This window comes from Betta splendens, chromosome 16, assembly GCF_900634795.4.
Source record: "Betta splendens chromosome 16, fBetSpl5.4, whole genome shotgun sequence".
In the NCBI taxonomy this organism is placed as follows: Eukaryota; Metazoa; Chordata; class Actinopteri; order Anabantiformes; family Osphronemidae; genus Betta; species Betta splendens.
This window is the reverse complement of record NC_040896.2, coordinates 19,887,892-19,910,769: the sequence shown is the minus strand read 5'-3', so window position 1 is coordinate 19,910,769 and position 22,878 is coordinate 19,887,892. Positions and strand designations below refer to the sequence as shown.

General features: G+C 44.6%; 1 protein-coding gene and 1 long non-coding RNA gene across 7 annotated transcripts in view; one reads left to right on the top strand and one right to left on the bottom strand.

Moving 5' to 3' along the window:
* Window positions 1-251: 251 nt before the first annotated feature.
* Window positions 252-19,454, bottom strand: dop1a (DOP1 leucine zipper like protein A). 5 transcript variants are annotated; one of them, XM_029129504.3, is made up of 38 exons: window positions 19,276-19,454; window positions 17,673-17,868; window positions 17,291-17,472; window positions 17,029-17,199; window positions 16,609-16,798; window positions 16,181-16,279; window positions 15,706-15,805; window positions 14,875-14,984; window positions 14,150-14,264; window positions 13,926-14,046; window positions 13,688-13,807; window positions 13,395-13,512; window positions 12,609-12,638; window positions 11,586-11,852; window positions 10,115-10,637; window positions 9,731-10,014; window positions 9,494-9,646; window positions 9,310-9,410; window positions 8,923-9,188; window positions 6,695-8,810; window positions 6,070-6,181; window positions 5,695-5,877; window positions 5,263-5,388; window positions 4,955-5,089; window positions 4,665-4,720; window positions 4,125-4,229; window positions 3,974-4,040; window positions 3,674-3,818; window positions 3,328-3,407; window positions 3,074-3,183; window positions 2,671-2,820; window positions 2,394-2,455; window positions 2,000-2,152; window positions 1,742-1,878; window positions 1,609-1,664; window positions 1,367-1,531; window positions 1,094-1,223; window positions 252-881 (listed from the first exon to the last, which is right to left on the bottom strand). In XM_029129504.3, exons 2-38 carry the CDS (start codon window positions 17,808-17,810, stop codon window positions 573-575), a joined length of 7,485 nt encoding a protein of 2,494 aa, XP_028985337.1. In that variant the 5' UTR covers window positions 17,811-17,868; window positions 19,276-19,454; the 3' UTR covers window positions 252-572. The 5 variants fall into 5 exon arrangements, with proteins under 5 accessions (XP_028985337.1, XP_028985336.1, XP_028985339.1 ...); XM_029129503.3 differs by having other exon boundaries at window positions 19,267-19,453; XM_029129506.3 differs by having other exon boundaries at window positions 14,875-14,957; window positions 19,267-19,453.
* A 3,007-nt stretch (window positions 19,455-22,461) lies between these two features.
* The window catches only part of LOC129603182 (uncharacterized), a 28,187-nt gene continuing 27,770 nt past the window's right edge, over window positions 22,462-22,878 (top strand). For both annotated transcript variants that reach the window (XR_008692886.1, XR_008692885.1), the window contains exon 1: window positions 22,462-22,589. This is a non-coding gene — a long non-coding RNA (uncharacterized LOC129603182). The remainder of the gene's footprint in view (window positions 22,590-22,878) is intronic.

The window sequence follows — 22,878 nt, the reverse complement described above, 5'->3', positions numbered from 1 at the left end:
GGTGGGGGTTGACCACAGGTTCGTTTGTTTTCTAAACTACATCCTGCTGCTTAAGTTCGTCCAGGAGGACTGAGTCTGGGTTAATTTACGTTACCTGGATACCTCTGCCACACTGAATTTAAACATATGAACTATATACAGAACTTCATGAACTTCATACAGAGCAAGATGATGCAAGCGATGAAGATTACCTCCATTTTTCTAAGGTCAGAATATGCGGAGGGTGACAAAGTGTAGACGTGTTTTACATGTCAAGATGACATAGTTTATTTAACCCTCCCATTAGAAATCTTTATTTAATAAGTCACACCAATATGGAATGGCATAGAATCTTCACTTTGTCCCGTAGGACTTACATTACATGGTAAAAGTCAGTCATCAAAGCTGTTCCATATATACAAATAACTAAAATTAAATACAATAGCTTCTGAAAAGTAAAATTATAATTATAAATACAAAAATGTACAAACAATTTCTCCATATGTCTCCCCTGCTCTTCTGTGCAGGGTGAGGTTTTCACTAGTGTTGATCAGTTGTGTGTTAATCTTCCTGTTCCTCTCATTGTACTGTCCTCACGTCTTGATAAGTCCCTCTAAAAAATCCTTCTCCACCATCTCCTCAATGTTCTGCCGAGCTCGACTCCAGAACACTTTCTGACTCTCCAGTTTGTGGCCCTCCTTGTGCCCGGGGAAGGAGGAGCCTGTGGGGTTGTGAGTGAAGGCTGGACCCAAGCGGCTGCTGGCCTTGCTGCTGAACACCTGGCTGAGCAGGTTGAAGAAGGGCAGTAACTGCTCCATGCTGCGGATCACGTAGAGGGTGAGCATCAGGTGCCCCGGCTCCCAGGTGAGGGTTCGAGTTGAACAATCCTCCTCTGGGTTTTTCTAGGAGAGGAGTTAATGGTTTAAACGTTTTGAAAAATCCATTTTTCATGCGGCAGATCCTACAGCTCGGTAAAGCTATTTAGATTCATTTTTTTCCTTTATCAGTCCCAACAAACACTCACATGCCTTTTCCTATAACAAGCATTTTCCTGAACTCACTTCATTTGTCTCCCTATTTTAGAACCTCAGAGACTAGAAAGAGGATGAAATACCTTGGCTCGTTTCCGCAGTAGTTTAACCAATCTAACTACATAGGGCTTAAATTCTCTCTGATGAGTCCCCTGACGTCTCACTTCCAAACCGGAATCATCTGAAGCCTCTGGGATGAAGGCCCAGCGGTACCTGTAACAAGGAAGGACCAACTCAGATATAAGAGTATTTTCACCTACACAAAAAGTCAGCGAAGCATTAAAAGAAGCAAAGGGCATTTCTTATAACAACATGCTGTATAAAGGCTACGATGAGCCAGGTTTGTTTGTACTGACATCTGGAACTGAGGCAGGCTCTCAGGGGGCAGGGTTAAGGCCAAGTCCAAGAGCTTGCAGGCAGAAAGGTAGAGGTTAAGCCAACGCTGGCTGTTGTACGAGGTGGAAAAGCCATTCCCTCCAGAATATGTGGTCTCCAGTCCAGCTACAGACGGCCCTGATGTCCTAAAGAGGACAGATGATAAACATTATAATTAAGTCAGAAAAATGCTTTTCTATTCAGCTTGTCCCATCAAAAATACCTTGTCATATCTTCATCTGCTGTCAACTCCTGTTCCATCAGTAGAAACACCTGAACCTGAAGAAGAACCCAGTATAAGAACAGTGTATGTTTATATTATAAATAAAAACTAGTCAGAGTAGTGCAGTACTCACCAATTCAGTGATCATGGTGGGCCAGAGTGAGGTGAGGTGTTGAGGTGACATACGCAGAAGCAGCACTCTGAAGAACAGGAAGACCTGAGCATGAAGGATGGGCACCTGAGGCAGACGCAGGCTCTCCACCAGACGCTCTGAAAAACACAGACATCAAAATACTCACTATGTCCATCAGACCTCACGTTAAGGAAGGCAAGAGAGGAATCAGAGGAAGCGAGACACATGTGGCTGCATCATGTTGTTGCATCAGGTTACCTTGGATGTCCGGCAGGTACTTCTGATACTGGTCAACTTCGCTGCTGTAGATGGTGAAGGCCAGGCGCTTGAGCAGCATGGCCCTCTGCTCCAGCTCAGCATCTCTGTTGGTGAACAGACTCAGAGAACTGCTTTGGGCTACAGCCACTCGGGCTAAAGGGAAACACAGACAGTCGCCGTTAGTGATCTGGCTGCTGAATGAGCAAGGTGTAACTGGAGCGGAAATACACTGTAAATATTGGTCCTAATCAACACTGGGGGTGTCAGATTAGGGGAGATTGATTAAATAAAAAGGCAAGAGTCACTGCCTTTTAAGTGCTGTAATTAGGAAATCCTGAACTGCCAAGTCATTATGTGCATGTTAAATATCACTTCATATATTAATAAAACCTACTCATCAGGTCTCTGAATGTGGTCTTGTCATGGGTCATCAGGTGGTCAATGATGGCTCTCCAGCTGAAAAAAAAATTATGCTGATATTACCGTAATTCTCCATATACAGTAGAGGCAACTTCTAATTAGCACATGTAATTATGTAAGTAGTTTTCATTAAAGGGTTTTATTGCTTTTCTATTTATTCCACATGCACACAGCAAATGTGTTATTTTTTTCTCTCTTTCATTAAAATCAATTACGCTCCACACCACTCATCCATTTCCTCTCCTACTCACTGGCTGACGCAGGAGGAGTCCATCTGGAAGAAGGTGTGGTCCATGAAGAGGTCGAAAGCCTCCTTCTTCCAGGCGCGGCGCGTGTACTGGTACCCACTCAGGCTGCTTAATAGCTGGATGCAAGCCCGGTAGCTGGGGGCGTTGTGAGCACTGGCAGCGAAAACAGAAAACATTACGATCTGATCTAAATATATGACTCATTTTAACACGCTGCACTTTGCTGCATTCCATCCTCCCTATGAAGTCAGAAGCTGAGATTTCATTAACTGGTGATATCAAACGTTTTCCCATCTAAACTGTGCTTTTCGTATTTACAAAATATATGGTAAACAGCACTAAGTGTGCAATGAGGTGATGAGAAATGTCAAGTCTAAACAAAAACAGACACCAACTGTCCACAAACCTGTGGTTGCGAAGGTAGGGCACCACATAGTGCATGATATTAACCAGCAGTGGGATGACCCTCTCCTTCTCGTCGCTGTAGAACACCATGTCCAGAAGGTGAGCCAGCACCTACATTTACATTTAAATGATTGGTTAGGTTATTAATGCTAAGTGAAGAAAATGTGGGGAGGTTGTTGTACAGATGGATAGGTTCCTGGCTGATAGCCTGTTATATGACAGCAGGGCAGGATAGGGCAACGTGAAGTGTCTTACCTCAGCCAAGAGAGTGAGGGCGTGAACACTGTATAATGATGGAGTGAAGCTGGAGGCCTCCATTACTGTGAGCATTAGATCTGCAAACAAACACACAGCGAGCATGAATCTTAGATTGACAGCCAAATGCAATGCAATGCAATGCAGTGTAAAATGTTCCTGCTTACTATTTTTAGCAGATTCTATAACTGTGTTATCTAACAACACCAATATAACCCAGAAAGCCTTTACTCTGTTATTACAACTAGTGTGGAACTAGTTCTAGCATGTATACAGTATAATAATGAGTGACACAGGAAGTCTTGAGTGCAATGTTAAGGTGGACAAGTGGTTGAGAGCAGCACACCTTCTACATCCGCTTCCAAGTTGGTGCCGTCTACAACTATCTGAGGAGAAGCCTTAACCTCAAGGTTTCTCCTCAGCCACGTAGTTTGTTCCAAAGAAGAACCTGCAATTGTTCCAATGGCCTCCACAATCTTATGGGTCACATCCTAAAATACACAAATGAAAAGGATTCCATATTCACGGTGAGTATGATAATTTTACTATGGTTCAGTTTATATTTCTGTGCAAATGTAGACAGTCAGTAGTAGTAGCTCTTAAAATGCAAAATACAGACATAATGTAACGAGGTTGGAGTAATTACCTGGAGCTCCCGCTGGTCCTTCTTACTCTCCAGATTAGGGTTCTTCAAAATGAACTCATTCAGCACTCTGGAGAAAAGAAAGACAAAGAAATAACGATGATGTGTCAGGAAGTGGATGCTATGGTCTAGAAGTGAAGAAACAGAAACCAACCCTAGTATAAGAAACTGTCCCGGGGCGGGCAGGCCTAACTGCACAGAGTCCTTCAGCAAAGCCAGGAGAGAGGGCCAGCTGTCAACTAAACTGGACACAGGGATCCTGGAACACAAACAGGGAACAGGCATGTGCAACACTTCACAAGGCTTGGCACACAGTAGCAAAGACACCCCTGTGTCTAATGACTTTACTTAGAGAAAATGCAGTGAACTAATCTTTTTACAGTGTACAGTTTTACATGTTTTTTAAGCCCAGGATTCAGATAATTTTTAGCAACACCTCTGCTAGCAGTGCGCAGTACTTTACCTGAGCTTTGCCAGAGATTATTTATTATTATTTATTGTTTCTAGGGAATCCCTAATAATCTGTGCTGTTTTCGAGATGTCCACCACTGTGCATTTCATTCACTCACTGATGTTTAAGGTGTGGAAATACTGTGATGTTCTTTCTGATGTGATCTTGCAATTTGCATGTAGCTCTGTCTCTGCTGATTGCTGCTAAGCGTGAATCCTAAACATCAACATACAAGGGACTCACCTCTGAACGTAGGCATAGAAGAACTGCAGCATGCAGACCTCCAAAGACAGGTGTTTCTGCAGGTATATTGAGGAAGAACAGCACAATGAACAGTAAGATTCCAAGAACAACAATTGTGAGTATACAGAAAGGTTCTAACTAATACAGTTACACCTTTTCAAATAGAACAAAGTAAAAATGGGGCATGACATCCTTCATCTCGGCTTATTTCATACGCCTGTGTTACTCTCGACTACAGTAATACTGTAGTAAAGGTGTTGATAGTAGCAATAAATATGTAAAACACAAACCTTGTCTTTAGCGATGGCAGGAGGCTGCTTTAGAACCTCTTTGACTGTCTGCATGACTGTTTCAGTTCGCATGGCGCTCACTGAACGAACCAGCTCAACCAGCAGGAGCTGCTCTTCACTGGCTAATGGGATGACCTGAAAGAGAGTAGTAGTTTAAATAAAAAGTATAGATAATCATAGTTCATATTATCTGTACTTTGCTAAAACTAAATAATAGAATAAGATTTTATTGCTTTTGGTCAGAATACCTGATTTAATATTATTCAAATATTACAGTATGGGAAGATTTTATTCTGTAGAACACCCACCTTATTTCTGACAGGAGTCTTGACCTGCTTCCTCTCATTCCATACATATGCAATAGCTGCCATGAAGTGAGCACCATGGTTCATGGAAATTGGTCCCAGCAGCTCTAGTATTTGCTGGCGGAGGTTCTGCAGCACAAATTATAAAGAGGAGGTCTTTTAGTGTACAGTACCTTTCTTATGAAAACTATCTGACCTTCATAATAAATATCAAACACTTACTGAACAGTTGTTCTTCCATACTGGATCCCCACCCCAAATTACATAACACGATAATTTATATTATCTACATTAAAGCTGACCTGTTTTTAACTACTGCTTGAGAAAAGTAGTAAAACAAACAGAAATAAAAAACTTTTTTAGGACAATAGTAGACTGGCTAAATCTGTACCAAATAAAATTAAAATTTGATGTAAGATTTCTCAATACTTGTACCTTAGTGGAGCCCAGATTTATGTTGGAAGTGGAAGAAGCAGAGGCAGCAGCTGGTTTGTCAGAGTTGTCAGCTTGGTGAAGGATGCTCCATAGCAGGGTGACAGAAGACATGATGGTATGGAGGATGGAGAGGATGCCTGAACGAGCCTCAGCAAGGTGCTTCTGGTCAACACTCACCTGTAACTAAGAGGAACAATACAAAACACACATTTAGTACTCAAAAAGTGTACTATAGTGTAACTATAGTGTAACACTAGTTGTGTACACTATAGTCAGATGGTGAGGTCATAGAAACAACAGAGAAACATTTGTTTATAAATAATTAATTATAAGGCGAAAATTTAAATTTAATAAAGTGGTAAACAGCACCCCCACCTGGTGGTACTGGGAAGTGGGATCCAGCAGGCAATAATGGATGATGGCTGTCACCCCCTCCAACACTGTCAGTATCAAGTCAGGAGGGATGCAGAGGGCCATCCACTGTGGTCTAGAAGACAGGAGGAAAATGACAATAACAGATAATATAAATAAAAATGATCAATCCCCTGGGAATATGCTTGTGGACAGGTTTAAACTTGTGATCAGGGGCTTAGTGAATGTCTGTCCTACACCTTTCTAAGGTCACAGGTTAATTATTGTATAGTATATATTACATATTATTGTTTTCAACATGTTAATGCAAAGTTTTGGAAAAGCCACTGAAGAGACAATAAAGAACAACTGCTCTGCTTGATTTCCAAAAAGCCTTGACCTGTCCACTGCTGATCAGGTAAGTCAAACAGTCAAACTCAAGTCTTATGTGCAGGAATGCTTGGAAACAAGCAGAGCTGGCCATCTCTGGCACAATTAATGATCATGGGGCCTCTGGTGGCCAGACCACTTTTACAGATTGCTCCTTTATGCATTGTATTGCCTGTACACTGCAACACACCTTTAAGTTTTAACTATGACATAGGTGTACTACATCAAGGCAAACAACTTTAGTTGCAAGGTTTAATACCTGGCGTCTGTTATCCCAGTCTCGTAGCGATACTGCTGAAGAAGATTGTCGAGGTTTCTGCACAGCTGCAGGGTGACTGAAGCCACCACCCTCCTCAGCACCCTCCCCATGTATGGCAGGGTTGCAGTGATAAGTCCAATCCACTGGGGGTGCATCTTACACGCGTGGTGCTGATGCAGCGCTCTGATGACTGCGCACAGAAACATGCCCTGCGCTGTGATTGGCTGCCCGTGGAGGTACTGCAGCGATGTCATTGGTTGCTGAGGGTTTACATGTTCCACTTCCCCGCCCAGCATTTCAAACCCCGCTCCAACCCCACTTCCTGCCACTCCACCACCTGCTCCTCCTCCCACAGGCCCCCCTTCACCGCCTTCGTCCGCTGGTATCAGGACCCTGTGCTCAAGTACAACTAAGCTCTGCAGCAGCCTCAGCAGCTGGGACTGGACGGCGCTGCAGCTGTCTATATGGTCTTCTGACAGGTTGATCACACTGTCCTCGGACAAACCCTCTTCCACTGTGGCCACGTTGATCCCTGCCACTCGCTGCTCATGCCACTTTTGGGCGCTGAATATGGAGGAAAGCAGGCAATGAAGGACAACCTTCTGAACTTTACACTTAGAGAGGACATCACCGATGAAACTAGCGAAGCCTTTGGCTGAGCCACCTGTTACTTTGGACAGCTCAGTGAAGAGGAGAGTGAGAACCTCCACGCTGGTCAGCTGCATAGCCCGGTTTCCTGCCAGGTCCTGGGGGCTTGCTGTCACATGGGCAGAAAAGTAGCTTCTTAGGAAGTAGAGACACAGGGAAATAATGATCTCCAGGTACATTGCACTGCGAAATGAGTGAGAGTGTGAGTCCTGGGGGATGGGGCAGTAGAAGTCTTTGCCCATAACAGAGACCCTGTGCCGGGCCAGGAGGTTCTGAAGCAAAGACAGCTGTGGAGTGTAGGTGTTGTTGATGCTGGTGGTGGAGATGGCTCCTACAAACCCTGAGGGAGCAGCTCTCAGCATGGCTGCGATGGCTGACAGGGCGTGGAGAGCCCGGGACGAGTCATACAGCTGGAGATAGAGGAGGACGTGCTGGTAGAGGGGATGGATGTTGAAACGAGGAGGAGCAGAGGATGATCTGCGTCCTGTGACACTAACACCCCCGGCAGTCTCACTGCAGCCCCCGCTGGGAGAGCCAATGTCACTCTCAATCTCTGAAACCTCTCCTTCACCACAGCTGTACCAGTTCTCTAGATCGAGACTGTCCCCAAAGAAAATACTGGGGGGCAGCTTCTCAGCTTGATTCGCTGCCTTTCTCTGTCTCTCCTCCTCTTTCCTTTTGCTCTTCTTGAGCTTGGGTTTTGCCCCGGGAGACTTATCTGCTAGCTTCTCCATGATCTTCCCTTTAAGGCTGAGCTGGGTGCTGCTATGGCTACGCTTACGGGCCTGAGGGTCGTCCACTTGTAGACTTTGGTCCGGTGCAGCTGGTTCCAAACTGTCCGCCAACGTGACAATGGAAGGAGATGAACTATGACGAGTGATACCTTCTTTGTGCTGCTCCTCTGCGGAAACATTAGCTGGTGTGACAGAGAGGAACTCCAGCGTCCCTCCAGCTAGCATCTCTGGAAGCGTCTGGTGGATAGGACCAGACTGAAGATGGGGACCAGTAGAAGTATCTGAAGATGTACTGTCTGTGTCTGTCTGTGGCCAGTTCTCAGGAGAAGGAGGTACTTCAACAAGACCATCATCTACTCTACTCAAAACCCTGTCTATTAGCTCTTTTATAACATCAGACACTACCTCTTCAATAGAATGCTCAGATATGTCATCTGAGGAACATGGCTGTTGGTCTGAACTACTAAGTGTGCTGTTTACACCTTCATGTTCCTCAAAGCTGCCATTTTCCAAAGTAGATGAATGAGAACCACTGGACTCTGAGCTTTGGGGCTCCCCCTGTTGATCAGGAGGATGACATTCACCAGTGAGTTGCAAATTTTCACTGCTCAGGCTCAGTAAAGATAGACTGTCACTTAAGGGGTTGACAGTCAGACAGAATGGCTCCATGTCAGACATTCCCAATCCTCGGAGTTCCTCTTGTGTCAACCTCTCCCCCTGGCTGTGAGTAAAATCTAAGAATTGAAACAAGGTTTTAATTAATATTAAACTATTTTTAGTTTTGATGAATATAAAAACTACTTTAATGTAGTAAAACAAGGAATAGAATTCACAGCCAGTGCTTACTGTCTGAAAAGCCAAACTCTCTTGTGTAGCTCGGTTCTAATGGATCTTGCTCAGGGGGGTCGGGGAAAGCCTGGGCCCAGTGCCGCTGAGCTTGGACCCTTTGAATGGACACTCTATGCGTCTTGGGGTGAAGCAGGAGGAGGAGAAGAGGCTCCAGGACACGAGCAATGTCATGTCTCTGAAGAACTTGATTCAACCAAGCACGGCCAACTGCACTGGTACACGGATCCCAAAAGCTCAGGCTGTCGAGCATTATGAAGAGAGACCTGAGGGACAAAATGTGAAGATTTAAAAGAATCAAATAAAAGAAAATGCAACCAAAACACAACTGTTATAATGACTAATTTAAATTTAAGTAACTGAACTATTTGTGTGTGGACCACATACCTATCAAACGTGCGACTAAAAGGAGACGACTTGGTAATGTTCAAATCTCGTGTTAAATGCCACAACACTGAGAACTTTACATGAGCCTCCAACCGAATCCTCTACAAAAATAGAAAGAAAGTTGTTGTATCCACAATGAATTACGTAGTGTGTGTAGCTGTTGGCTGTGTGGTCAGGTATGCACCTTGTCTCTGTGCATGAGTTGCTGGCTGATCACGTCCTCACAGATGCTGGAGGAAGGCACCAAGTTGTGCAGCTGGTAGAAGAGCTCTACACTGCGCTGATGGTGCTGAGGTGTTCCTTCACTCAGCTGGTTCCACAGGATTAGAGCCACTCTCTGTCCCAACAATAGGATATTAGGACAGCAGGGAAAATAAGAAATGCCAACGGACCCGCTGCAACCTTGAAACAAGAATCCTACCTTAAAAAAATCCGTCTGGTCCGCAATGTGCTTTAGAATTCCCTGAGTGAGTGGTGGTCTGATGATGACAGCCACACGACCCTGACTGGGGCTCATGGTTTGGTTAGACTCAGAGCTGCCACCAGATGCCGCGCTCTCAGCGGTCACCATGGCGACTGACTGCGCGAGTCCCACCAGGTCCATGAGCAGGGAGATGGCTGCACCTTGCAGACTGAAATCACTGGCCAGGCAGCATGCATCCATCAGACTCTGCAGCCACACTGGCAGACGCACCTGCTCGCTGTCTGCGTGAACAAAAGAAGAATATAAAGACATTTAAATGTGGCTTCAGCTTTTGCAGAAAATGAGGAAATTGTGCATGTCATGAATATGTGCGTTCCTTACCAAACTGCTCCTCCTGTGTGGGTGAGGACTTGACATTCCCCTCAGCAATGTAGACAGGGAAACTGGAGCATTCTAGGAAGAGCTGGCAGGCAGCAGTGAAGGCAGCCACACACTCCCTCTGAATCCACCCACAACCTGACTGTGACTCTACACGACCATTGTGCTGAAGGTCTTCTGAAACCAGAGGCCCTGAATGCATGAGCTCGTTCTGTTTAAGCTCAGGTTTCTCCACTCGGCCAGGGCTGATATACAACACTATGAGGCGGGAGAGAAATTGCTGGAAGTGCTCCAGGCAGCACTGCATGACTGGTTTGTCCAGAGGTTTAGCTTGTGATGACCCTGATGAGCGACAGCTTGTTTTGACCGGGTGGAGGTGAGGCGTCTGACCCGTTTCCTCTTGGCCGTCTCCTTGGTACTGTATAAAGTCTGTGAAGCCACCTTCTGAGGATCGACTGCTGGGAGAATTTCCTACATTCTCAAATACGTCTCTAGTGTCAGGTAACTCCAGAGTAGTGGAGGTGGCCTGTGAGAAAAGGCACATGTGACTCTCATTGTTATTTCAGACAAGACAGAAATTTACATTTTAATTTAAAACAATGTATTAAATTTCCTGGAAACACAATATGTGATGGCATGTACAGACACTAAGGTACAAAAGTATTGTTGTAGTGAAATAACACTTTTTTATGTTTATATTTTACACTTGTGGCACTTATGAGACTCTTATGATCCTAAGCGCTACTAGATGCATTTTGATTAAGCCAACATATGCAGCCTGGATGCTGGACTCAGATGGCACACTGACTAGCACCTTTCATTATGGCCCTGAGGGTGGGGGATGGAAGCATTATAGAACTTAGTAGATGCAAGCTGTATGTTTTCCACTCAGATGGATGCGGCCCACCCAACAGGCATCACAAGCCAGTCTACTCTTTGTTTTCCTCAGAGGGGAACGACAAGCTGGGGCTCAGCTGCTGATTTCTCATCTTCTCTGTTTCTACTATGGTCTATGCAGGCCCCATCTATGCTCAGACTAACAACTAACTCAACTTCAAATTTAACTTTCGAACACCTAAGCAACCATGCCGCTGAGCAAAGACCAGGGCTGGGAGTACGAACTCAACAGATGAAAGGACCAGGGCACACTGTCAACAGCATGAACTGCTTTTTGTCACATGTAGAAAAAGTGGGTCAAGTGCTAAACTGGGATTTGCTCTGTTTTTATCTGAATCATTTTTTGAAGGATCAGAGACATCAGAAGGCAACGCTTTTCAAAGAGGCTTTCTTGGCAGTAGCATCGCTTTTAATTTGTAACTTCAGAAAAAAAAACACAATGTTTTCTGACTGCCCACTAAAACACTCTCTGATCGAGCTTAAAGAGGCAGTAGAACCTGATCCTCTACAAGACGGATAAATTTTGACCCTTTTCTTACAAATGAACAGCACTGGAATATTATACAGGGTTCCTCACCCTCTGGTCCTCTTTGTCCCTGCTATTTTCCCTTGTTGTGTTTGAGGGGTTTCCTGTGGCGTTGGAGAGGCCCTGAGCCTGGGAGCCTGATGGCAGGGCCAAAGGAGAGACCAGCGGGGGCTGCACTTTACTAAGGATCTTCGAACAGAGCCGAAGGCAGTGGGTGAGCTCTCCGAGGCCCAGAGCCTGCAGGTGACAGGTCAGAGCTGCCACCATCCGCAACAGCAGCTGAGGAAGATGCTCGGTCTGGATCTCTATGTATGTCTCCTGGAAATATTGGAAAAACACAAAGGATGTCAAAATTATAAGTCCAAGTAACAAATACATGTTACTTGGAGGGTGCCTCTTTTCAGTAATAAAAGAAATGTAGTTTTAAAATTGAATTATAGACTAAGCTTCTTCTTACTAATCAACACATTTTTTAATCTATATTTTTGAGCTATTATACAATTGTTACCAAATTTAGTGCATTATCAGAACAAACCCTCTGTGTATTTAGATGCAACATAATTACATTGTGATTGTGAGAGACAATGACAGATTTAGTTGCCTCCTTGCATTACATTGTGCGTGCATCATGTGTACTGTGATATCAAAATAAAAGCATATTTTTTTAAAACAAATATGAGCTAAACATAACGAGGGAAATCATAGAATAAGCGTGTGAAATCGAGTTCGATTTCTTACAAATATGTGAGCACTGCAGTAGCATATAAGTGCATGCATGCTTAACATAATCACATACACACTGGGCGGAGATTTCATTTTCACAAGATCCACACCAAACAGTCAGGGGTAGAGGTTTTCACCACTCGTAATGACTGCTATAATCCCACGTCTCTCTTGGGATCATGTAAATGTTCTGGATTAGATGTGACATCGAGTCAGTCATTCTGACGCGCTTAGTCAAAGCGGGACACGAACAAAACGGCCTGAGGGATGTTGGCAGGACATTGCAGAAATGTTATCGTAGCCTCAATGAAGCAGGGTGAGGTGAAAAAGCAGGAAAGAGCAGTACTTTACCTGGCAGATTACCCTCATGCTTCTAGTAGGCTTCAAGGAGAGAGAGCAGATAGTTTGAACAGAGAGGAGCAAGCAGAGCACAGGCAGAAACACACAAACACATCAACCTTGCAGTCACCTTTCGCTCTCATTCTACACACACACGCATTTAAACAGGGTAATACAAGAGTGGATTTCCAAACTATTCAGATTGGAAATAGACAAGCTTATTTCTAATAGGATGCAAATAAAAAATCTTGGGCAGAGAAACACAACACACAGGTATTTTTAACTTGTGTGAATACAGCATAAACACATACAGTACTGTACTGTACATACAGTAGATCTAGAACAGGACGGGGCACACACCCCCAATGGGTGGCAATAACATCCCAGTGGATATTAAGTTAGAGCATGAATCTCACAACATGGACATTGAGTTTAAATTTGTGGAATGTACTTGTAAAAACAGTGGATTTATGAAGGTGGTGTGTGAGCCAAGACAGCAAGGGATTAAAAGACAAGGAAAGAAAAGCCAAGCACTGGGAGGACACAAGGCAGAGTAGATGGTGAAAGAGATATGATGAGGTGAAGAGGTGTTTAAATAAGATATGAAATTAAATAAATGAAGACAGAGAAAAAAAATAAACAGAAAGAGAAGAAATTACAGTGGGAGTGAAAATAAAAATGGAAAAGGTATAATTGAGAAAAAGTCAGTAATGTTAATCCAAAGATTGAGAAATAAAGACTTGAAGATGAAATTCAAAACAAAGTAAAAGGAAAGACATGTCAGAAAGTAATTCTCACCAGGGAAACAATGTCCAGCAGGAAATCGACCAGCTGACAGAACTCCACCAATGACAGCTCTGGAGGATCCGTGCCACCAGAGTGCCGTTGCGTGTGTGCGCTGCTGTTCACCGTCCTCCTGCAACGTTGGTTGAAATGTCTTGAGTAAGGAACATTAAGCAGTGAACATTTGGTTTGATTCTGCATAGTATTTGAGGCCACCTCATCCAATGCCAGAAGATCTGGGATGGGTAAAAAAGCAGCTGAGCATCAAACAGAATCGTGAATTACAATCACCAGACATTTTCACAAACCTGCAGCACTCCTCAAACCAGCGAGCAATGTAGTCCCACATATAGTACGGCTCAAAGGAGTTGAAGAGGAGATTGGCCGTTTTAATAAGTTCTGCCGTCTTTTTGTTTTCTCGTAGTTTACTGATGATGACAAGGCAAAGTTAGCATCACAAATCAAAGGTAGCAATGTGTGGCTACCACATCGATTTTAACAGTAAATTTAAGGGGTGCAAATAGTGGAGTTGAGGACTGGACTGACCTGCTGAGGTGTGTGTGATCTTTGCTGAATGAACTCTGGTTCTGGAGGTTCAGCTCTGTTCGGCACTGTGTGTGGAGAGTACGATACACCTCGATCAAAACATCCTCTAGGATGGCAGGACCTGAAGAAAAACACACGCAGAGACTCTGCATGATATCTGCATTTGGTTTATGGAGGACGATGACGCATTTTATACTTGTATTGCTTTGGATGAGAGTAGTTACCAAGCTCTGGCTTGTCCAGCAGACTTATAAGGATGCGAAAAGGTTTGAGGTCATGCATAAGGACGCTCTCCTCTTCCCCGCCTCTGGCCTTGCCCTGCAAGATTCCTACCATTGCCTGGAAACATGAACACACAGGCACGCAGAGCGTTACTGTACAAGAGAAATCAGTAAATATCTGCAAAGCCCAAAACCCCTTTTGGTGCAGCAAAGGGCAAATTTGTTTTTTTTTCCGCTATAGTTCATCTGGCAACATCAATCTCACATTTGCATCCAGCCTCTTGTTCTTCTGCTTCTACATATATTTCACGCTTCGTCTGCCACATAATGTGGCGAAGCCTGGAACAGAAGCTCCCTGTAGGTTTTAACTTGCCCCATCGGAAGGAGCTCAAATAACGATCTCAGAGCAGATGGCAAAGAAGCAAATAAAAAAAATAAATAAATAATAAATAAAAGCAGAATGTTCCCTCATGATTTCCCCCTGTTGCAATCCAGAGCACCAGATTTGGTCACATTGTGGTGTACTGGGTGTGACAGCACAGGTTACACAAGTGGGGGGGGGGGGCAACTGGGAGTTGTCTTCAAAGCACAAACTGTTGAAAGGAAATGACTAGAAAATGTATTCAATCCCCAAAGAGAATTTAATATAGGTGACTTTTAGAATTCCAAACAATGCCAAAGCCTTTTTTCATGGTGACCTGCTTTCTTAGTTCATGCTGAAGCCTCACCTGTACCAGCATGTCCTTAGAGAATGCGTTGAAGTAGTGGCTGGCGTGCTCCTCCGGGTTGCTTTGGCGCGTGCTTCGGGGCCCTACTCTCACACCGTTGTTGTCAAATCCTTTAAAGACCACAAGATATACAGGTTCAACACTGTACTGAACTGCACAAATATCAAGCACATTCAACAAAAGGCACAACAGAAAGCACTGGTAGAATCTGGCCCGGAAATAGAATCAAGACACCTTATTCTATGCAGGCACTTACCAGCACAGTGGTCCACAGGGAGTTGCAAATAAATGAAAAAAATTAAGACAATGACCACAGCTCACACTAGATTACTGAATGTACTGTATTAATAAAATAAGACAAACATGAATATATAGTAGTGTACATGTTCAGGCAGATCACACACACAAGACCAATGGGCCTCATTCACCAGTATCCTCCCACAATAGGTTTATGTACCTTCTGCATGTACCTTCACTCGTATATTGAAGAACCCAATAACCCCATTGTTTTCCTATGTGTGTGCATATGTGTTCTAATTCTACAAACTGCATAAGTTAACAAGTGCCTGGATTGTACACAGAGATTAAAAAGAAAACAGTGAAACTGTTCTTAGGAAGCCATTGCTATCAAAGAACAGTGGAGAATGAGGCCCAACGAGTAAGTAAATGCCCTTAAAGTATGTAAAGGTTCCCACCATGTCATAACTCTGTTACATGAATTCATATCTTAGTCCTAATTCCAATTCCACCAGAGTTACAAAATGAATGGCAACCCTGATGTTGCATACTGTATCCAAGAGTCAGTATTGTGTCCGTGTGTGTATTTCACACCCAGCAGCCAGGCGTAGAGTCTGCGGTTGAGGGACATATCTCTTCTCAAAACCACATGCAAAGCTGCTGACAGGATCCGGATCATGTCAGGGCGAGTAGCCTGAACACAACAGAACACAACAGAACATCTGTGACTGGTTGGTTCTTCACTATACTGTACATATCAGATACAAGCTGTGTCCCTCATGAGACAACATGACAGATCGGGAAATGTTTTGAGGAGAAGGATTGAACAAGCAGCCCCTGGCTGTCTGTGTAAATCACCTCACTGTAATCACACATACATCTGCAAAAGCACAAACCGACAAAGTGAAGCACTTTCATCCCATGTTAATATTGATGCCTGCATAAACACTTTTTACTACACAGTGCATCGTTTGGATCCAGTCCAGACATGTACAGTGTAAGACGTCACATTCAGGTTACACGGTCCTGGAGTTTCAGTCAGATCTCACATATTGTTCGACTTTCTTACCTGGCTCATGTGGAAAGGGAAGCAGAAAAGGATCAGGTCCAAAGTGCTCCTCTGCACTAAAACGCTAGAGTCTTGGACTGAGGTACTGACTGCCTCCACCTGGTGAGTATAAAAACAGTCCGATGACCATCTACATATACAGATAATGACTGTGATAACCTACTAGTGAGTTGATCAATGGCCACCGTTGTTTATATTATCATGCACATGTACGGCCTGAGTATGAAGACACCCAGTCATCTACCTATATGATCTATTAAGCTGCTTTAAAACATGCAGAGAGATCTGGGGAAGATGCATGAGAGAAAGCATATATGTCTGACTACTGCCGCACAGAGGATATCCACAGGCAAAAAAGTCTAATGATGAGCATGTTGCTACTTGAATATTCTGACAAGGCATATTCATAGTGAGCATATGTCGTGTACCATGAGCTCAATGTCATTGCCCATGACATAGAGCTGGTCCTCCATGGAGAGCTTGCGATTGAGGTGCAGCAAAACAAAAGACACCCCCGGGAGGCGCACAGCTGGGCTGGTCAGGATGCTGCCCCACAGAGCGCTGTAGAAGGCTGACTGCTCCACGGCAGCAGCCACCTTCTCCAACAGCGTGTTGGTTCTGAGAAGAACAAGGGTTGTGATTATGAATGATCACACACCAGGATTTACCTTCTGCAGTGGCAAGTCCATAGAACAAGGCTGATGTTGGTTTTCACAATTTGGGATGCTATTCATTCAATTACATTAACAAATCATCATAATTAATTAAAATAATGATTAAAATGACTACATCAAACACTGGCATTCAAACATACAAATGTTATATCTTTTTATTTATGTCACTCAAACCTTTCGTAGTACTCAGATCCCTCCTCCAGACCAGGAAGGACCCCGGTCAGCAGCCCCTGTAAGCCTGGCTTCAGAGTCTTGCCCAAGGGCAGGTAGTAGGTCTCATAGAGCCCCAAAAGTACAGGCTTTACGGACATAGCAGCATTGGAGAGTAATGGGAAGAGCCCAGAGCTGTAGTGATAAGGAAAACATGGATGCTGTTAAGAAACTATATGAGTATGTTGGGCCCAACCATTTCCCTGCCCCTTTATCATAGTATTACCTATAGAGGAAGAGGTCCTTAGCCAGCCTCTTAGAGCCAATTATCTTGAAGATGATCTCATAGGTCTCCAGAGCCTTACGGTGGACGCCGCTGGGGAGGGCAGGATGGAGGCACTGGGCCAGCCGTTTCCCTATTGTCAGCTTCTTGGGAACAACTTGGTATTTTGCATTATTCTGCAAGACCTGTAACAGGAAGCAAACCTTGGTCACATGTGTGGAAGGGAAGCATGGCAGAGACACACCTAAACGATTCTTCAGAGATACAGTATGAGGTCTCTCCATGATACATATTTATGTTCCAATGAATTGCTTAAGTGAGAATACATCCAAAACCAAACATTAACATTTTTGACATATTCAATATGAAACACTGAACTTTTTACCTTGTTGAGTTTACCCAGTGCAGAAATAAGATCTGCCCATTCACTGGAGTACTCAAAGTTCTTGAGGGCTTTGTCCACTGCTGCCACATAATTCCTGTACTTGGAGTCACTGAGCAGCTCCAGCTCCTCTGCATTCATTCTCCTTTGAGGTTATTTTGCTATTGTAGAACACCTTGCACACATATGTGCATCACACCTGCAGTGAACAGAAACAAATAGCGTGAAGATCAACCTAACATTAGTTTAATCATTGTATGACACTAAATCACAAAGCCTGAGTCAGTCAATCTGAACCAAGGTGTGGTAGCAGGGTTGTATTAAGAGCCAGTGAGAGCCAGAGTGTGATATGAGCACCAAGCTTTAGGATTGCGGGTTCATAATGAGGCAAAATGACCCATCTACTAAATCCTCCCAAAAATCTTTGGAGAAGAAGCAGAGTCATCACCTTTCACACAAAGCTGACTTTTCATCATTCATTCAGAAAAAAAGGCTCATTGTGAAGGTATGACATTCCAACCAACAGATTTCTGCAGCTGGTGGAGAGGAATCTTCTTGGTATTTCTTATTATAAGTTTGCCCGAACCTCTTCACAAAGATTACCGGTAGTCAGACCTAACCATAGTGCAAAGAAGGCACAATATTTAATGTCATTTATTACCGTATTATACCTCTCATCATCACACTGTGACCCCTTACAGCTTGAAAAAACATTTTAAATATAACATCACGAAAGTTAAAAATGATAGAAGAAAAATTATTTTAGGAATTATTATGAACAAACTGTAACATTGTGTAACTGAAATATGAACATCTCCTGGTCTCTGAAGGAACCATATGACGGTGACAGGTGTCCTAGGTTTAACATATGTGCCCTGTGACGTCCATATGTCGATTACAGCAAAGATGCAATAAGCAAACGCTGGTCAATCTTAATAGCCCTAGATAAAATACAGTGCCAAAGTCAACAGAAAATAGTTCATTGACTTGATGCTTATGTTGTCTCACACACCGTTGACAGCAACAGTAAATTACTGGAACTTTGAAAGAACTGATAGTTGAATAACAATTCATTTCACTGCTGGATAAACAAGCTGATAAACTTCTTCCTACCAAATACCTGTGGCATATGTCAAGCACAGCTGATAAGTAACTGAAGTGAGCTTGTTCGGTTTCGCCAAAACATTGCCGGAAACTCTGGCCGCATATTGTGCATTAGAAGGAAATCACATTGGAGGAACAATTCATTGATTAGCTAACGGCTAATCTTTATTTTCCAAGCTAGCGTTAGGTGAGGTGATCCCTAGTTAGCCACCGCACGTCTCACCGTATAAAGGCAAAAAACAAGCAGATATTCAAGCTAGCGGTCCTGGCACACTTAGCAACAACTGTCATACATTTCTTCGCCTGCTCCTACGACTAGAAGCAGCTGACATCGTCAGCGCTATGCCTAGCAACCTGGCTAAGGTTAGTAGCATGTTGTTAAATGATGGAGAGGCAGGGCCTGGCTTCGGTGTCAACCGATCACACACAGCAGGTGCCGGGACAAAGGGGTGTGAAAGCAGACAATAGGTAATTATAGTCGACATGTTCTTACTTGTCTTACCGCTGCCCCGCTGTTTGTAAATAAAGCGCAACGAACGCATCAGTCGCCTCCAGTGGCAGAGATACAAAGCGAGACGATTGACAGCTCCCAGGCTGCACTGCAGATCGGCTGAACGTCCAGCCGCTCTTCCGCATGGACGTCTTCCGCCTCTCGGCGGCGTCAAGTCACTCGCTGCTACGCCAAGGTCTCTCGGAAGTGACGTAATCAAGCTAAAAATAAAAGCGCCATCAGCGATGACGTCGTCCTTCTGTTTTAATACATGCTATTTTAAATTGTCCTGTTGAGGTCAGTTAATCAGCGAAACAAAATAAATAGTTTTAATGTAAAAAAGAAAAACTGAAAAAATTATAAACCACAATTTCACGCTATACACTTGTTTGTGATTTTGTCATGTTTTCCTTTACTCCAGCGACTTGATTTTGTATATTTTCTGCTTATGCATGTGCAACCTTGCGATCAAGCTGAACACATTAACCCTATAACATTAACATGTTATTATGTATTAGGGTTTGGTTATAAATTGAGTAAGCATACATGGCACCATAACATTTGCACATGTGGCCTTTTAGTTAAGGTTCTCCTCTGGGTGCCAATATGCTGATAATAGTAGCATACAGAGGTAAGAGTGGATTACTTCAGCTTCGGATATGTTATAAGTGCAGGTACATTAAGCACTGTTCATACTAAGTATTTAAAGCTGGATCAATAATGCTAATATTAAATGTTATATTAAACTCCAGCACGATGAGGATGTCCTTCCTGAACTTCCAACACACAGGAAAAAATATGAGAATAGAATTTTGTTGGCACAAGAAATATAATAGTGTTGAAGGCTTAAAAAAAAAGGGCCCGGCCGGGCACAGCCCGAAAGAGCGACGTAGGAACCGTAGGGGGCCGGTGCAGAGTGGATTGGGCGGCAGTCAAAGGCGGGAGCCTGGGCGCCCCAATCCCTGGATAACCAATCTGGTTATTGGGACATGGAATGTCATGTCACTGGGGGGAAAGGAGCCTGAGCTTGTGCAGGAGGTTGAGCGGTACCGGCTAGAAATAGTCGGGCTCACCTCCACACATAGCCTGGGCTCTGGAACCCAACTCCTTGAGAGGGGCTGGACCCTTTTCTACTCTGGAGTTGCCTGCGGTGAGAGGCGGCGGGCTGGTGTGGGCTTGCTCATAGCTCCCCAGCTTAGTCGCCATGTGTTGGAGTTTTCCCTGGTGGACGAGAGGGTCGCTTCCCTGCGCCTTCGGGTGGGGGATAGGTCACTCACCGTCATTTGTGCTTACGGGCCGAATGGCAGTGTGGAGTACCCGGCCTTCTTGGGGTCCCTGGAGGGAGTGTTGGAAAGCGCTCCAACTGGGGACCCCATCGTTCTTCTGGGAGATTTCAATGCCCACGTAGGTAATGACAGTGATACCTGGAGAGGCGTGATTGGGAGGAACGGCCTCCCAATCACTCTTTGCTAAGGGCTGTTCGGTCTCTGTACAACCGGAGCAGGAGCTTGGTTCGCATTGCCAGCAATAAGTCAAACCTGTTCCCGGTGCATGTTGGACTTCGGCAGGGCTGCCCTTTGTCACCGGTTCTGTTCATTACTTTTATGGACAGAATTTCTAGGCGCAGCCAGGGGCCGGAGGGGGTCTGGTTTGGGGACCACAGGATAGCATCTCTGCTTTTTGCAGATGATGTTGTCCTGTTGGCCTAATCAGGCCAGGACCTCCAGCGTACGCTGGGGCGGTTTGCAGCTGAGTGTGAAGCGGCTGGGATGAGAATCAGTTCCTCCAAATCTGAGGCCATGGTTCTCGACCGGAAAAAGGTGGTTTGCTCTCTACAGGTTGGAGGAGAGTTCCTGCCTCAAGTGGAGGAGTTTAAGTATCTTGGGGTCTTGTTCACGACTGAGGGAAGGAAGGAGCGTGAGTTTGACAGACGGATTGGTGCGGCGGCTGCAGTAATGCGGTCGGTGTATCGGTCCGTCGTGGTGAAGAGGGAGCTGAGCCGAAAGGCAAAGCTCTCAATTTACCGGTCAATCTACGTTCCTACCCTCACCTATGGTCATGAGCTTTGGGTCATGACCGAAAGGGCAAGGTCACGGATACAAGCGGCTGAAATGAGCTTCCTCCGCAGGGTGGCTGGGCGCTCCCTTAGAGATAAGGTGAGGAGCTCTGTCACCCGGGAGGAGCTCGGAGTAGAGTCGCTGCTACTCCACATCGAGAGGAACCAGCTGAGGTGGCTCGGGCATCTAGTTCGGATGCCTCCTGGACGCCTCCCTGGGGAGGTGTTCCGGGCATGTCCCACCGGTAGGAGGCCCCGAGGAAGACCTAGGACTCGCTGGAGAGACTACGTCTCTCGGCTGGCCTGGGAACGTCTTGGGGTCCCACCGGAAGAGCTGGAGGAAGTGTCCGGGGAGAGGGAAGTCTGGAACTCTCTGCTTAGACTGCTGCCGCCGCGACCCGGCCCCGGATAAGCGGATGAAAATGGATGGATGGATGGGCTTAAAAAGAAAATCGATTTTCAATGGGGGTTGACCAAAACGACCTCGGGTAGTATGTAAGAATTAAGGGACACTCAGATTCCTCCATGTTTTCTATGCAGAGAAAGGATCTTTCATTCCTCCAAGGCATCCTGGAGCACTGTTTGCCATGGACTCACAGACTACAACTAATGCGACCAGGACAGCATCTTCCTCCTCCAAATGACATAACTCGTCGGCGCTGTACTGTGGCTCATATAACCAACCCCGAACATCAGACTTACAGGCGTATGCGAGATAAAACAATGACAGACAGAGCAGTTGCGCTCTAATATAATGATATAATTAAAATATTTTAATGCAAGCAGTTAAATGAGAACTGAGTTTACTAATGTTGATTTCTAATGTTTTTCCACTAATATAGTGCCTAACATAGCAATAAAAGTATCAAAAATATATGTGAATAACGGTTATTTCTGCATATCTACTAAATATATGACTGTTCAGCTGTTTCCAGTCGTTCAAATATGTCATTCCAACCCCCGTCCCGCTGGCAGGTGGCGGATAAATTGTTCAGTATTTTTCCACAGTGGGCGGCCTTCTTGGCAAAGAAGGTGTCATTTCACTCGTTAGAACAGGGGTGTCAAACTGATGCCGATGAGGGCCGCTGCCCTGCTGGTTTTCCACCCCTCGCTGCCCCAGCTTCTACTGATTACCTTGACCAGGAGTGTTCAGTCATTGACAAGTTGGAGAAGCCAACTGACACACCTGATCACGGTAATCAGCATAGAGAACAAACCAGAAGGGACACTGGCCCTCGAGGACCGGACCTTGACACATGTGCGTTAGAAGGTATGCTATTGGCCCACCTCCACCAACACGGGATTGACAGCATAGCCTGTCAGTCAAAACCCACCAAACGTTGTTGCAACGTAAATCTGGTTCTGTTTGGTTTGGTTTTGGTACTCAAGTGGGGCCCAAATAATTCAATAACACGTCTCACACACAACAAAAAAAAAACTGATTTTTGTTATTTCCAGGACCCACCTTGTGTTAATTGTACCAGTAGCTAAAGAAATTACAAAGTCAGAACTAAGCTACATGTTCAACAAATTGTTTCAACAAATATCCCCATTGTGGC

Coding starts and splice junctions, on each gene's coding strand:
- dop1a (XM_029129504.3), bottom strand. CDS start 17,810: ATGAATGCAGAGGAGCTGGAGCTGCTCAGTGACTCCAAGTACAGGAAT. Junction 10,015..10,114: donor CACACAGGAGGAGCAGTTTG/GTAAGGAACGCA, acceptor TTGTTCACGCAG/ACAGCGAGCAGGTGCGTCTG. Junction 3,819..3,973: donor AGGACCAGCGGGAGCTCCAG/GTAATTACTCCA, acceptor TGTGTATTTTAG/GATGTGACCCATAAGATTGT.